The sequence below is a fragment of the Chlorocebus sabaeus genome, chromosome 19, assembly GCF_047675955.1.
Source record: "Chlorocebus sabaeus isolate Y175 chromosome 19, mChlSab1.0.hap1, whole genome shotgun sequence".
NCBI lineage: Eukaryota > Metazoa > Chordata > Mammalia > Primates > Cercopithecidae > Chlorocebus > Chlorocebus sabaeus.
Genome location: NC_132922.1, coordinates 25,939,263 through 25,955,022, shown reverse-complemented (window position 1 = coordinate 25,955,022; position 15,760 = coordinate 25,939,263). Strand labels below are relative to the sequence as shown.

Here is a 15,760-nt window from a genome sequence, read left to right as displayed (position 1 = left end):
CAGTGCCCCAGGATCTGATGGATGTCTCCGTGAGCAACCTCCCATCCCTATGGCAACCCAGTCCCCGGAAGTCCTCCTGTTCCTCCTGTTCACAGAGTGGCTCGGCTGATGGTGGCTCAACCAATGGCTGCAACCACGAGAGGTATGAGGAGCCTGAGCTGCAGATGGAGGGAGCTGAAGGATGTACCAGAGATCTGTAGATGCCCATATCTTACCCTGCACTGAATTCAGAATGAACATAACCTGTGGACTCAGGCAGATATAGGTTAAATCCTGGCCATGAAATCCTAGCTGTTAGAGGGTCACATGTATTATTCAGGATAAACAAGGTTATGGTGCAGTAACAAACAGTCCTAAAATCTCAGTGGCTTTTTTATAACAAAAGTTTATTTATCATGCATGCTGTGTTTCTATCATGGGTCATCTGGTGCTATTTTTTCCACACTAAAGGGCCTGGGTGATGGAGCAGCTACCATCTTGAATGTTGCCAGTCACAGTGACAGGAAAAGGTAACTCTGCAGAGGTTGGAACCCACAATAAAAAGGCTCTGCCCAAAAGCAGCACATGTCATATCCACTCACAGCCCATTGGCCCCATCCACAAGGGGACAGCAAGTGCAACCCTACCATACACCTAGAAGACAGAATAATCCCAGAACTATAATTTAATGACAACCACATCTCAGTTTGCACCTCCTCACAGTGGAAATTCCCGTTCTTAGTTTATATGGCTGTGGTAAGGACCAGCTCAGGTAATGGTTTAAAGTGGCCAGAATGTGGCACCTGCACATGGTACTGTTCAGTAAATGACACTTCCTGTTTTGTTGTATAAAGTTAAATCTCAAGCTCATCTACTGTTTGCCCATAGATCTTTTGTCTTTTTGAAACTATTCAGCCAGTTCATGAGACTGGTTTTGTTTTCACTTGGTCCGACCTGGCCTGGCCTGAGAGAATGGAACCCTTTTGTCCTTGCGGGGCTTCCGTCCCAGTGGATGGTCCAGTCATCAGCCATAGGATGTATGGGGTGGGAGTCGGCATCAAATTTTTGAAGTCATCCAACCCCCTGGTTCTTCAGGGTGTGGTCCGTGAACCAACATCAGCACCTGGGCAAATTGAGTCTCTCATCCCAAACTTCCTGAATCAGAACCTGTATTTAACACGGTTTCAAGACCATGTGTATACTTTAAAGTTTGAGAAGTGCTGATATTACTGGAGATTCTTTTTTTTTTTTTTTTTTTTTTTTTGAGACAGAGTCTCTCTCTGTCACCCAGGCTGGAGTGCAATGGGGTGATCTCGGCTCACTGCAACCTCCACCTCCCATGTTTAAGCAATTCTCCTGACTCAGCCTCCCAAGTAGCTGGGACGACTACAGGCACACACCACCATTCCTGGCTAATTTTTGTGTTTTTAGTGGAGATAGGGTTTCAGTATGTTGTCCAGTCTGGTCTCGAACTTCTGACCTCAAGTGATCTGCCTGCCTCGGCCTCCCAAAGTGCTGGGATTACAGGCATGAGCTACTGCACCCGGCCTGGAGATTCTCTTATTGTGCATCAGAATCACCTGGGCTAGGTGGCAAGCCATACCAGTTCCTGGACTACTTCCTAGAGGTCCTGACTGAGTAGGTATGTGCGGGACCCAGGAATCCACATGTTGGAGAAATTCTAAGTAACTCTTGGGCTGATGGTCCGTGGACCAGTGAGAAAGGCTGCTGTAACCCATTGCCCCCTCTCCTGTTGTAGCTTGATGCTACAACAGGAGCAGGATGTTGTAGCACCTGCTGTAGCACACCTTGAGTGATGGAGAACTCACTACCTTGCAGAAAGCGAAGTCTACAGTGGGAAAGCTGTTGGTGCGATCCTATTCTCACGTAACCTGAGCAAGTCTGAGCCTCACCAACCTGAGGGCACAAAGGGGGACTCCTGCTTAATGTTCCTACCTGCCTCTGTATGCCTAAGTGGAGGACTTCAGCTATGCTCCTCCTGCCCTGCTGCAGTCTACCTGTTTTTCTTAATGTCTCCTGGGATGTCCTGAGAACAAATACGCAGATATGCTTCCATTCTATCCTCTACGAGAGTGTACAACACTCCCTTCAGTGTCCTGGATTTCTCCAACAATGCTAGAATCTGACTCCTCTCACCTCTTTTCGCCAAAAAATTCCCAAAAATTCCCACACAAAGAGAAGCTTTGAGACGTCACCTACTTGGCAATCAGCCAGATTCTGAATCCCAATTTGGTTCAACTTGATTCAACTGGATCACTTCAGAAATCAGAATGCTTTCTGCAAGGGATAGAAACCCACTTCAAACTGGTTCAAGTAAAAAAGGAAATGTGTTGGCAAAGCTGAGAAGTTCAGTGACACAGTGGCTTCAAGCATGGCTGGATACAGATGATCGAAATAGGAATTTCTGTTTCTTCAGCTCTTGGCTCTGCTTGCCTCTATGATGGTTCCATCCTCAGACAGGCGCTTCCTATGCAGTGGCAAAGATGGCTCCCAGCAGCCACTGCCCGATATCCCACTGGCTTAGAAACCCAAGCAGAAAAGTGTCTGTTACCTAGTAATTCCAACAAAAGTCCCAGGGCTAATTCTCACTGGCTTAGGTTGGGTCACATGACCATCTCTGCCCCAATCACTATGACTCCAACCTGAGTCCTGTAGTGGGCAGAGTCATCCCCATGCAAACCACACAGACAGAGAGTTGTGGAGAGCGTGATTTCTCAGGGGAATATTGGGGCTGGTAGCAGAAGAGGCAATAATGCTGTACAAGTACAGATAATAGCAGCCCTCCCTATAGTCCCCCTGACTGGTTGATTTTAATCTGCCCTCCAGAGATAACACATGGTTACCCTCTCCAGAAAATCTGGGCTGTGTTTGGATCTATTCTAAGCATCTCCCTCTTTCTCCACCTGCAGGGCTCCCCTGAAACTTCTCTGTGACAATATGAAGTACCAGATCCTCTCCAGAGCCTTCTATGGATGTACGTATAGGGCTTCATTGCCAGTGTGTCTCCGTGGAGCAGCTATTGGTGCCTGCTGTATGCCAGCAACATCAAGAGATACTGGCTCTGGAATTTGGACCTCTCCTCCTTTATTCCCTAAATGTCTGGTTTTAGTAACATTACATGAACCTCTCTGAGCCTCAGTTTCCTTGTCTACTGACGGGAGAAATTTTATCCCTGGGTCCTGACAGTGGGGTCCCCTGGGGGCAGAGATTTGGTTTAATCACCACTGCATCCCCAGGTGCTGCAGCGGAGGACTTGTTTTCAGGATTGAATGAGGACCACGTAGAAAGCCCCTAGCACCTAGTATTGCATGCTGTAGGTGCTCAATGAATGTCAGTTTCCTTCTCTCATGAGCAGAAGCTGCAGAATGAGTAAGGTGACCTTATCCCTCCCCCAAAACTTAAATATTAAATTCATAATACTTGTGTTCTGATTATTTCCATTTAACAGATGAAGACACTAAGGCACAGAGAGGCAAAATGACTTGTCTAAGGTCACACAGTTAACAAGCAGCAGAGCTGGGACTCAGACCCTGGCCTGTCTGACTCCAAAAGCTTTGTGTTTTCCTCTCTGCTGTCTTTCTTTTCTTTTCTTTTCTTTTTTCTTTTCTTTTCTTTTCTTTTCTTTTCTTTTCTTTTCTTTTCTTTTCTTTTCTTTTCTTTTCTTTTCTTTTCTTTTCTTTTCTTTTCTTCTTTTCTTTTCTTTTCTTTTCTTTTCTTTTCTTCTTTCTTTTTTTTGAGACAGAGTCTCGCTCAGTCACCCAGACTGGAGTTGCAGTGGCGTGATCTCGGCTCACTGCAGCCTCCGCCTCCCGGGTTCACGCCATTCTCCCGCCTCAGCCTCCCGAGTAACTGGGATTACAGGTGCCCGCCACCACACTCGGCTAATTTTATGTATTTTTAGTAGAGATGGGGTTTCACTGTGTTAGCCAGGATGGTCTCGATCTCCTGACCTTGTGATCCGCCCATCTCGTCCTCCCAAAGTGCTGGGATTACAGGCGTGAGCCACCGCACCCCACCTTTTTTTTTTTTTTTTTTTTTTTTTTTTTTTTGAGGGAGAGTCTCACTCTGTCGCCTAGGCTGGAATGCAGTGGCGGGATCTCAGCTCACTGCAAGCTCCACCTCCCAGGTTCATGCCGTTCTCCTGCCTTAGCCTCCCGAGTAGCTGGGATTACAGGCACCTGCCACCACGCCCAGCTAATTTTTCTGTTTTAGTAGAGACGGGGTTTCACCATGTTGGCCAGGCTAGTCTCAAACTGCTGACCTCAGGTGATCCACCCACCTCAACCTCACAAAGTGCTGGGATTACAGGCATGCGCCACCATGCCTGTCCCCACTGTCTTCATTTTTCGGTTTTATTTCCCCAGCCTCACAGCCTATATGGGGAAGATGAAACGTTTGTGTATATTCAGGGATTCTAGAAATATCTTAATACAACCTGCATGGGCCTGTGAAACAGCAGTGGCGCTCACACCCTGAGTGCCTGGAGAGGCGGGGAGAGTGTGACTCCACTAGGGCAGGGACTTTATCTGTTCTGTTACTACCCATCCGCAGTGCCTAATGCAGGACCTGGCACGAAGCAGGCTTTGGGCAAGTATTTATTGGACCCAAATGGAAGCTCTTTATGCAGGAAGGGGTGGAGGGTTAAGATGGGTCTGGAACAATGTTGGCCAGTGTGGCTCATCCCTGACAGTGACTGAGAACCTGAGTTCTGAAGCGAGGTGGCCTGGTTTCAGATCCCAGCGATGTGACTTGGGCAAGTGACATAACCAGTTTATACCTCAGTTTACTCCATCTATAATACGGAGATAATGGTCGGGCATGGTGGCTCATGCCTGTAATCCCAGCACTTCCGAAGGCTGAGGCGGGCGGATCACCTGAGGTCAAGATTTCGAGATCAGCTGGGCTAACATGGTGAAACCCCATCTCTACTAAACATACAAAAAAAATTAGCCGGGTGTGGTGGTGCACGCCTGCAGTCTCTGCTACTCGGGAGGCTGAGGCAGGAGAATCGCTTCAACCCAGGAGGCGGAGGTTGCAGTGAGCCAAGATCACACCATTGCACTCCAGCCTGGGCGACAGAGCGAGACTCCCTCTCAAAAAGAAAAAAACAGATGGAGATAATAGTAGTAACTAATTTCTAGGGTTGTGGGGAGAATGGGATGAGTTAAGTTACGTAACTCTGGGAACGGCTCCTTGCCATGCAGCGTGTGTTGTGTAAGTGTTAGCTATTATATCATTGTCATCATCCTCCTCCTCACCATCATCACTATGATTGTCTCTTTTGTTAAGGTTTAGTCTGCAGTCTCCAGAAGGTCCAGGGTTCTCTCTGAGAATTGAGGACGAAATAGTCTTGGAGAGCCAGAAGGAAGGGGCACAGCCCCTTCAAACAGCAGAGGCTGGCATTTGCTCAGGCACTTTACCTGACACCTTCCAGGTGCCAGCGTGGGCCAGATAAGGGGTGGCACGTTGGTAGGCATGCTTTAAGAAGGCAGGGCCATCTTTGAAAGCAAACTTGGTGCCCCTTCAGCATCTCCCTGGTTACTGACTTACGGGGGGGTCTTTTTAATTTGGCTGCAATTTTTGTTTTCTTTTTTTAAAATTTAAAATTTCTATTTTTATTTTTGGTTTTTTGAGACAGGGTCTCGCCTTGTCATCCCAGCTAGAGTGCAGTGGCACAATTATGGTTCACTGCAGCCTCTACCTCCCTGGCTGAAGCGATCCTCTCACCTCAGCCTCCCAAGTAGCTGGAACTACAAGCGTGAGTTGCTGGAACTACAGGCACGTGGCACCATGTCTGGCTAATTTTTTGTATTTTTTTGTAGAGATATGGTCTCACCTTGTTGCCTAGGCTGGTCTTGAACTGCTGGGCTCAACAGATCTGCCCACCTAGGCTTCCCAAAGTGCAGGGACTACAGGCTTGAGCCACTGGACTGCCCTGTTTTTTATTTTTTGATACATATATTGTGTTTGTCCATATTTTAGGGGTACATAGGATATTTTGATAGATGTATGCATTGTGTATTGATCAAGTCCATGTCATTGTGAAATTCATCACTTCAAACATTTATCTTCATTTGGGGAACATTACGGTTCTTCTTTAATAGCTATTTTGAAATATATAGTAAATTATTAACTGTAATTTCCCTACTATACCATCCAATACAAGAGCGTATTCCATCTAACTGTATTTTTGTACCATTAACCAACGTCTCTGCATCCTCCTCCTACCTCCTTCCCTTCCTAGCCCCTGGTAACCACCAGTCCACTCTCTACCTCCATGAAAACTACTTTTTTAGATTCCATTGTAAGTAAGAACATACGATATTTGTCTTTCTGTGCCTTGCGTTTTTTGCTTAACATAACCTCCAGTTCCATCCACGTTGCTGCACATGACAGAATTTCATTCTTTTTATGGCTGAATATTCCATTGCATTTGTATACCATGGTTTCTTTATCCAGATCATTCATTGATGGACACTTAGGTTCATTCTGTATCTCTGCTATTGTGAAGGGTGCTGCAGTAAACATGGGGGTGCAGATATCTCTTTGATTACCTTTCTTTTGGATAAATACTCATTCAGCTGCAATTTGAACAGGAGTTGTCCACATTTCACATTCTCTTTCTTGCTGTATGGATTAGAGGCAGACAGAGGCACAGCAAGCCCACAGAGTCACTGGCCACCTTCCTTTCTGCCCCTTCTCTGCCTCTAGCCTATGAATTAAATGCTTTGGCTTAGAGCAGAGAAGGGTGCCATCACCCTGACTGAGGCTGAGGCAGGTGATAAGACTTCCCTGTGGTTATAGAGCTATTTAGCAGTCCAGCCAGCAAGTGCGTCAAGCTCCATCTTCCTTGTCTGGAAAAGGGGAAGTTGACGAGAATTCACTGAGTCATGGCGTTTAGTAAGAACAGGAGTGGGCCAGGTGCAGTGGTTTGTGCTTGTAATCCCAGCACTTCGGGAGGCTGAAGCAGGAGGATCACTTGAGTCCAGGAGTTCAAGGCCAGCCTGGGCAAGATGGTGAAACCTCGTCTCTACAAAAAATAAAACATTAGCCAAACATGCTGGCGCGTGCCTCCAGTCCCAGCTACTCAGGGGGCTGTGGTGAGAGGATCGCATCAGTCTGGGAGGTACAGGCTGCAGTGAGCCATGATAATAATTAATAATAGAGCAAGACCCTGTCTCGAAACAAAAATTTTTTTAAATGGGGGGTGGGACAGCATTTGGGAGGCCCCATGAGACAAGGTGAGGGGCTTCAGGTGGTGGATGATGACACTTGCCCTCCCTCCCTCAACAGGGCTGGCCTACTGCAGACACCTGTCCACCGTGAGGACCCACCTGTCAGCCCTGGTCAATCACATGATCGTGTCTCCGGACTTGCCCTGCGATGCTGGACAGGGGCTGACAGCCGGGATCTGGGAGCAGTACCTTCAGGACAGCACAGTAAGGCTTAGCCGGGCTTGGTCTGCAGTGATGCAGAGGCTCCAGGGGGGTCATCTTATTATCTGAGAAATAAGCCCAGGACTCGAGCTGATGTGCTTGGATTCTGCATAGGCAAATTGGAGTTCCCCTTCTCTTCTTGAGAGTTCCAAGACCTACAGCTCACTTCTGCCCATGAGTGGGGAGATTGAATGGGAAGTAAAACATATGCTCACCTGGAAGGAGTAAAGAACAAATCGGTCTATAAGCATTTATTATTAAGCATCAGCTGGGCTGGGCACGGTGGCTCACGCCTGTAATCCCAGCACTTTGGGAGGCCCAGGCAGGTGGATCACTTGAAGTCAGGAGTTCGAGACCAGCCTGGCCAACATGGTAAAACCCCATCTCTACTAAAAATACAAAAATGAGCTTGCCATTATGGTTGAGTACACCTAAGACTAAAGTGAAATAGGCTTTTAATATTGGAATGAATAGGTGAGAGGGAACAGGCCCCGGGGCCCTTCAGGGCAGCCTTCCCACCGTGCATGTGCAGTTAGGACCTGCTGGTCCCGCAGCTTGACTAATTGTAGCTGCAAAACCTTTGCCTGAAAATGAAATTTTAGAAAGAAAACAGACAAACTCAACCCCACAATGCATCACATACCTGTTAAAGTCATCCTAGTGTGCACAAAAGATATTAGTGTATGATGTAGCAGCTAGAATTGTTCACTTTGGATTAATTTGCTTTAGATAATTTTTTTTTTTTTTTTTTTTTTTTGAGATGGAGTTTTGCTCTTGTTGCCCAGGCTGGAATGCAATGGCACAATCTTGGCTCACTGCAACCTCTGCCTCCTGGGTTCAAGCAATTCTCCTGCCTCAGCCTCCCAAGTAGCTGGGATTACAGGCATGCGCCATCATGCCCGGTATTTTAAGTAGAGTCGGGGTTTCTCCATGTTGGTCAGGCTGGTCTCAAACTCCTGACCTCAGGTGGTCTGCCCACCTCAACCTCCCCAAGTGCTGGGATTACAGGTGTGAGCCACTGCGCCCAGCCAAGAAATTTTCCTAGAGCTGAGTCAAGATTAATAATTGCAAGATAATATTTTCAAATAAGCACACGGCAAAAATGGGCTGAAAATTAATTAAAATATTAATTCATGATAGCCTGCCCTTTCTCTTTTTATAAAAATGGGCTCATACTACATACTACATATGTTTTACAACTTTTTTTTTTTTTTCACTTAACGATACACATTGAACATCTTTTTTTGTTTTTTTGTTTTTTTGTTTTTGAGACGGAGTCTCACTCTGTTGCCCAGGCTGGAGTGCAGTGGTGCAATCTCGGCTCACTGCAAGCTCCACTTCCCAGGTTCAAGCGATTCTTCTGCCTCAGCCTCCTAAGTAGTTGGGTACCACTGCGCCCAGCTAATTTTTGTATTTTTAGAGACGGGGTTTCACCATATTGGCCAGGCTGGTCTGGAACTCCTAACCTCATGATCCGCCCACCTCGGTCTCCCAAAGTGCTGGGATTACAGGCGTGAGCCACCGTGCCCATCTGAACACCTTTTTATGTGGGTTCCCATAGATGTATCCCTCACTCTTTTACATCTCTGTTGCATACCCGTGTAGGGACACATGTTCACCCATTGATGGGCAGCTGGAGAGGTGCCTGGGTTTGACTTTTTCATACGATGCCATGACAAATATCCAAGTACCTATGACTTTGCTTATTCATGCCTGGATATCTGAGGGCTAGGTTGAAGAAGCAGGACTGCTGGACCACAAAAGTAGATCATAGAAGTAGATCATACCCCCAGGTAGATCATGGAAGTAGATCATAATGATACAGTTAGGGCGTTGCCAATTAGTATTCTAGAAGGATAAGTGCACAGGAGTTGAGGAATATTGGTGAGAAGATAGCTCAGGGTGGCCAGGTGTGGTGGCTTACACCTGTAATCCCAGCACTTTGGGAGGCCAAGGAGGGTGGATCACGTGAGGTCAGGAGTTTGAGACCAGCCTGGCCAACATGGTGAAACCCCATCTCTACTAAGAAAACAAAAATTAGCTGGATGTGGTGGCAAGTACTGGTAATCCAGCTACTCGGGAGGCTGAGGCAGAAGAATCACTTGAACCTGGGAGGCGGAGGTTGCAGTGAGCCAAGATCACACCATGGCACTCCAGCCTGGGTGACAGAGCGACTCTGTCTCAAAAAAAGAAGATAGCTCAGGGTGGCTGGGTGCAGTGGCTCACACCTGTAATCCTAGCACTTTGGGAGGCTGAGGCAGGCAGATCACTGGAGATCAGGAGTTCAAGACCAATCTGGCCAACATGGTGAAACTCTGTCTCTACTAAAGCCACCCACTGTTTTTCTGTTGACCAAACTCTTTGCTCCTCCCCACCCACCACAGAGTTACGAGGAGCGGGAGCTGCTACGCCTCATCTACTACGGGGGCATCCAGCCTGAGATCCGCAAGGCCGTGTGGCCCTTCCTCCTGGGCCACTACCAGTTCGGGATGACGGAAACGGAAAGGAAAGAGGTCGGTTACCCACCATGGGCACTGGGGTCTTTCGCAACAAAAGGAGCCAGATACTGTGGGGCTGGGGAGCTCTGGTTTCATGCTGGAAGAAGGAAGAGGAGGGGGATACGGGAAAGATGGGAACCTGAAGGCAGCGCTGTCCAATAGAAGCACAACACAAGCCACATAGGCAATTTTTAGGCTTTTAAATTTTGGACTAAGTGTAGATTCACACGTAGTTGTAAGAAATTAATGCAGAGAAATATCGTGCGTCTTTTACTCAATTTTTTTCTGATGGTAACATCTTGCAAAACTCTAAAGTAGTAAAATATCGGAACCAGAGTATTGACATGGTATATAATATACTCATCTTAATCAGACTTTCCCAGTTTTACTTGTACTCATTTGTGTGTGTGTGTGTGTGTGTGTGTGTGTTTCCCTACAGTTTTCTCACATGTGTAGATCTGTGTCCATCACCACAGCCCACATGCAGAACATTTTTGATGCTATAAGGAACCCCACGTTGTCCTTTTATAGCCAGACTCACCTCCCCCGTACCCACACTCTGGCCGCAATCCCTGGCAACCACTAATAATATATTCTTCATTTCTATAATTTTATCATTTCAAGAATATTATATAAATGGAATGATACCGTGTGTAACATTTTGGGATTGACTTTTTTTCACTCAGCATAAAACCTCATCCAAGTTGTTGAGAGTATCGAGAGTGAATTCCTTTTGATGGCTGAGTAGTATTCCATGATAGGCTGTAGCACCTGTTGCTAGACAGCTGAGTTGGTTCTAGTTTTTTGACTATTACAAATCAAGCTGTAATGAACATTCGTGTACAGTTTTTGTATGAGCATAAATGGTCATTTCTCTGGGATAAATGAGTAAGAATGTAATTGCTGGGTCATATAGTAGTTGCGTGTTCAGTTTGATGTTTATATGAAACTGACAAACTTTCACTGTAGCACATGCCTTTAGTCCCAGCAAGAGGTTCACTTGAGCTCAGGAGTTCTAGTGCAGCCTGGGCAACATGGGGAGACCCTGTCTCTAAGGGGAGAAAATAAACTTCCACACCTCTGCAGTGGCTATACCGTTTTCCGTGTCCACCAGCAAAATAGGAATGATCCACACTTGCATCTTGACCAGAGTTTTGTCTTGTCACTATTTTTTATTTCAGCCACCTGACACGGATAATTGATATTTCGTTGTTTTAATTTGCACTTCCCAAACAGCTAGTGAAGTTGAAGATCTTTTCATGTGTTTATTTGCCATTGTGTATCTTCTCTGGTGAAATGTCTGCTAACCTCTTTTGCCCACCTTCTAATTGGATTGTTTGTTTTTCTTTCCTGTGGAGTTGGAGAGTCCTTTATATACTCTGATAGCAGCCCTTTGTTCAGATAGGTGATTGCCAAATATTTCCTCCCAGTCTGTAACTTTTCATCTTGTAAGCAGGGTCTTCTGCAAAACAAATCTTTTTTTTTTTTTTTTTTTTTTTTTTTTTGAGGCGGAGTGTAGCTCTGTCGCCCAGGCTGGAGTGCAGTGGCCGGATCTCAGCTCACTGCAAGCTCCGCCTCCCGGGTTCACGCCATTCTCCGGCCTCAGCCTCCCGAGTAGCTAGGACTACAGGCGCCCGCCACCACGCCCGGCTAGTTTTTTGTATTTTTTAGTAGAGACGGGGTTTCACCGTGTTAGCCAGGATGGTCTCGATCTCCTGACCTTGTGATCCGCCCGTCTCGGCCTCCCAAAGTGCTGGGATTACAGGCTTGAGCCACCGCGCCCGGTCAACAAATCTTTAAATTTTTAATGAAACTCAGTTTATCAATTTTTCCTTTTGTGAAATATGCTTTTGGTGTCAAGTCTAAGAAAATTTTGCCTAGCCCTAGGTCCTGCAGATCTTCTCCTACGATTTATCCTAAAAATTTTCTATTTTACATTTGACGTAAAATCTTTTGAGTTTTTTTTTTTATATATATATATACAGTCTGTCATTTAGGTCAAAGTTCATTTTTTGCTTTTGGGTCTTCAATTGCTCCAGCATCATTTGTTGAAAAGATGTCCTTCCTCCATTGAATTGCTCTTGCACTGTTCAAAAACAGTTGGGGCTGGCTGTGGTGGCTCATGCCTGTAATCCCAGCACTTTGGGAGGCTGAGGCGGGTGGATCACCTGAGGTCAGGAATTCAAGACCAGCCTGACCAACATAGCAAAACCCTGTCTCTACTAAAAATACAAAAAAAAAAAAAAATCAGCTGGGCAGGGTGGCAGGCGCCTGTAGTCCCAGCTACTCAGGAGGCTGAGGCAGGAGAATTGCTTGAACCTGGGAGGTGGAGGTTGCAGTGAGCCGAAGTCACGCCACTGCACTCCAGCATGGGTAATAGAGCAAGACTCCGTCTCAAAAAAACAAAACGACAAAAAAAACAGTTGGGAACATACTTGTAGGTCTGGTTCTGGGTTATCCCTTCTGTTCTGGTGATCTGTGAATCTATCCTTCTGCCAGTACCACTCTGTCATGATTATTATAACACGTGTAATTTTAAATGTTTTCATATTCTCTCTTTTTTTTTTTTTTTTTTTTTTTTTTGAGGTAGAGTCTCTGTCTGTCGGAGTGTTGCTCTGTCGCCCAGGCTGGAGTGCAGTGGCGCAATCTTGGTTCACTGCAACCTCCGCCTCCTGGGTTCAAGTGATTGTCCTGCCTCAGCCTACCAAGTAGCTGGGATTACAGGTGCCCACCACCACGCCCAGCTAATTTTTGTATTTTTAGTAGAGACGGGGTTTCACCATGTTGGCCAGGCTGGTCCCGAACTGCTGACCTCGTTATCCGCCTGCCTTGGCCTCCCAAAATGCTGGAATTACAGGCATGAGCCACCACGCCTGGCCTTAAATGGATTTTAAACTTAAGATATTTTCAACTTATGATGCATTTTACTGGGACATAACTCCATCATAAGTCGAGAAGCATCTGTAATTATAAGTTCACAAGAAGCTGCAAAAATAGTAACAGAGGTCCCAGGTACCCATCACCCAGCTTTCCCCAGTGGTAACAGTTTATGTAACTAAAGTACACTGTCAAAAGCAGAGCGTTAACGCTGACACAATACAAGTAGCTAGACTACAGGCCTTACTAGAATTTCACCAGATTTTGCATCTGCTTGTGGTTTTTTTTTTTTTTTTTTTTGAGACGGAGTCTCGCTCTATTGCCCGGGTTGGAGTGCGGTGGTGCGATCTCAGCTCACTGCAACCTCCGTCTCCTGGGTTCAAGCGATTCTCCTGCCTCAGCCTCCCAAGTAGCTGGTACTACAGGCGCCTGCCACCACGCCCGGCTAGTTTTTTTTTTTTTTTTTTTTTGTATTTATAGTAGAGGTGGGGTTTCCCTAGGTTGGCCAGGCTGGTCTTTGAACTCCTGACCTTGTGATTCACCCACCTCGGACTCCCAAAGTGCTGGGATTACAGGCGTGAGCCAACCGCACCCAGCCTAAAATCTGGTGGTATTTTACACTCTATATTCTTGTATCACTTGTACTATTATTTACCTAAATTTGTCTTTAAATTGACTCACTTAAGATTTATACAACTTACTTTAAAAGATATTTTATATCCCTGCCAGGAAGCCAGTATAACTGGCCGTGAATAGAAGGAAACTATAAAAATAGAGTAAGACTAAATGGTGCAATTCTGTTCTAAGTAGATGTTATAGCCTGCCTAAGGCTTGCCCTCTCTTTGTTAAAAAGGGAGATTATGTTTGGGAGGCCAAGGCAAGAGGATTGCTTGAGGCCAGGAGTTCAAGACCAGCCTGAGCACAGTAGCGTGACCCCCCTCTCTACAAAATATTTGAAAACTAGCTGGGCGTGGTAGCATGTGCTTATAGTCCTAGCTACTCAGGAGGCTGAGATGGGAGGATTGCTTGAGCCCAAGAGTTGGAGGCTGCAGTGAGCTATGATTGCACCACTGCACTTCAGCCTGGGTGACAAAGTAAGACCCTATCTTAAAAAAATAAATAAATAAAGGATGGAGGGGAGATTATGAAGTATCGAGAAGTGTGGGAAGCACAGGAGCCCCAGACTGGCCCTTTCTCCCTGGAGTAACCAGAAAAGTTGAAGGAGAGTTGAAAGCAGAAAGTTTCTGTAGTTCTGTATTATAAGGACCCATGCCAGTGAAGTGTCTGTTCATCTCAGTACTGGTGTGAGGCCCCTCCACACTTCACCCATGCCTGATGGCTTCCTGGGCAGTCAGTAACTGACAACTCTGATGTGCACAGCCGCGTGCTCAGAGCTGGGGACGCAGAAGCGCATTAGGTGAGGTCCATCCCAGTTTTGTGGGGGTTGTGGTGGTCCCTGGTGGGACTGAGGCAGCCCCAAGGACTGCAGGAGCACATGGGAAGCACCTAAGCTGGGCAGGTGAGAAGGCGGTCACAGAAGACTCCTGGAGGAGCTGGTTGTTCCTATATTATCGGAAGGAATTACTTTTCAGGCCAAGAGGGTGAAGAAGGGAAGAGAAGACAGCACAGGCAGAGGTCTGGAAGGGAGACCAGCGTGACGTGGTGTGTGTCCCCATGGGTTTAGAGAGGGGCAGGAAGGGCATGGTGGGCGTGAGTTGCTGAGACATCCAGGACTAGGATGGTGGAAGCAGCAGTGAGAGAGGAGGCTGGAGAGGAAACAAGGATCACGACTGCTAAGTGGTGCATGAATCGGAGGGGCCCAGCTGCAACAGAGACCTGGATGGAGGCTGCTGGGGCCATGCATCTAGGTGAAAGTGGTGTAACCCTGGCCTAGGATGGCAGTGGGAATTGGGAGGTGGGTAGGGCTTGGAGGAGTCTCAGGGAGGTGGGCAGGAGGGAGCGGCTCAGGCGAGGCCCTTGGGCAGGATGGACCCTGAGTCCCCCTCCCGAAGTCCTGAGTAACCATAGGAGAGGGTCGAGCTCCCCACCCTCTCTTTTCCCCTCCTGCCTCTCCTTACCTAGGTCAGCCTATCTGTCCCCATGGTGCCCAGAGGTCTGGCAGACGCAGAGCCTGTTACCTGGGCTGTGTCACTCAGGGACAGTGGAAGCTCCCCACCTCTTGGTTGAATCCCACAAGGAAAAAGCTGGAAATCTGTGGCCCTTCTGTAAGGCCATTGCTGTAAGGAAAGGAAGAGGGTTGGTTTTATTCGTATTGTATCCTCAGCACCTGTAGCCCATGTGGGGCACGTGGGAGGCCCTCAGGTCATGTGTTGATTGAGTGGATGGGTGGAGGAAGGTCAGCATCTTGCTTATCTTGTATTCTATGTGGCTAGTGGTGCCTGGCATGTAATGGGTACTTATCAAATTAAATGAATGAGTGAATGAATAGATGAATGAATGAGGAAAGAGAGAGGGAACGTAGTAAAAAAGAATGAAACAATCTTCTCACATTTGGCCAGGCGCGGTGGCATACACCTGTAATCCCAGCACTTTGGGAGGCTGAGGGGGTGGATCACAAGGTCAAGAGGTCAAGACCATCCTGGCCAACATGGTGAAACCCCTCTCTACTAAAAAAAAAAAAATACAAAAGTTAGCTGGGCGTGGTGGCACATGCCTGTAGTCCCAGCTACGTGGGAGGCTGAGGCAGGAGAATCCCTTGAATCCGGGAGGCTGCAATGAGTCGAGATTGCGCCACTGCGCTCCAGCCTGGTGACAGAGCAATACTCCGTCTCAAAAAAAAAAAAAAAGAAAGAAAGGGAAAAGGCAACAGTCTTCTCACTTTTTTTTGTTTTGTTTTTTTGGTTTTTTTTGAGACAGAGTCTCGCTGTGTCGCCCAGGCCGGAGTGCAGTGGCCAGATCTCAGCTCACTGCAAGCTCCGCCTCCTGGGT

At 46.9% G+C, this 15,760-nt stretch overlaps 1 protein-coding gene across 3 annotated transcripts in view; it reads left to right on the top strand.

Moving 5' to 3' along the window:
• Positions 1-15,760, top strand: part of SGSM1 (small G protein signaling modulator 1) — a 119,668-nt gene that overhangs the window by 67,977 nt on the left and 35,931 nt on the right. For all 3 annotated transcript variants that reach the window (XM_007975205.3, XM_007975204.3, XM_073006866.1), the window contains 4 exons: positions 4-142; positions 2,910-2,974; positions 7,294-7,439; positions 9,821-9,949. In XM_007975205.3, the coding sequence (XP_007973396.2) occupies positions 4-142; positions 2,910-2,974; positions 7,294-7,439; positions 9,821-9,949 (479 nt within the window). The remainder of the gene's footprint in view (positions 1-3; positions 143-2,909; positions 2,975-7,293; positions 7,440-9,820; positions 9,950-15,760) is intronic.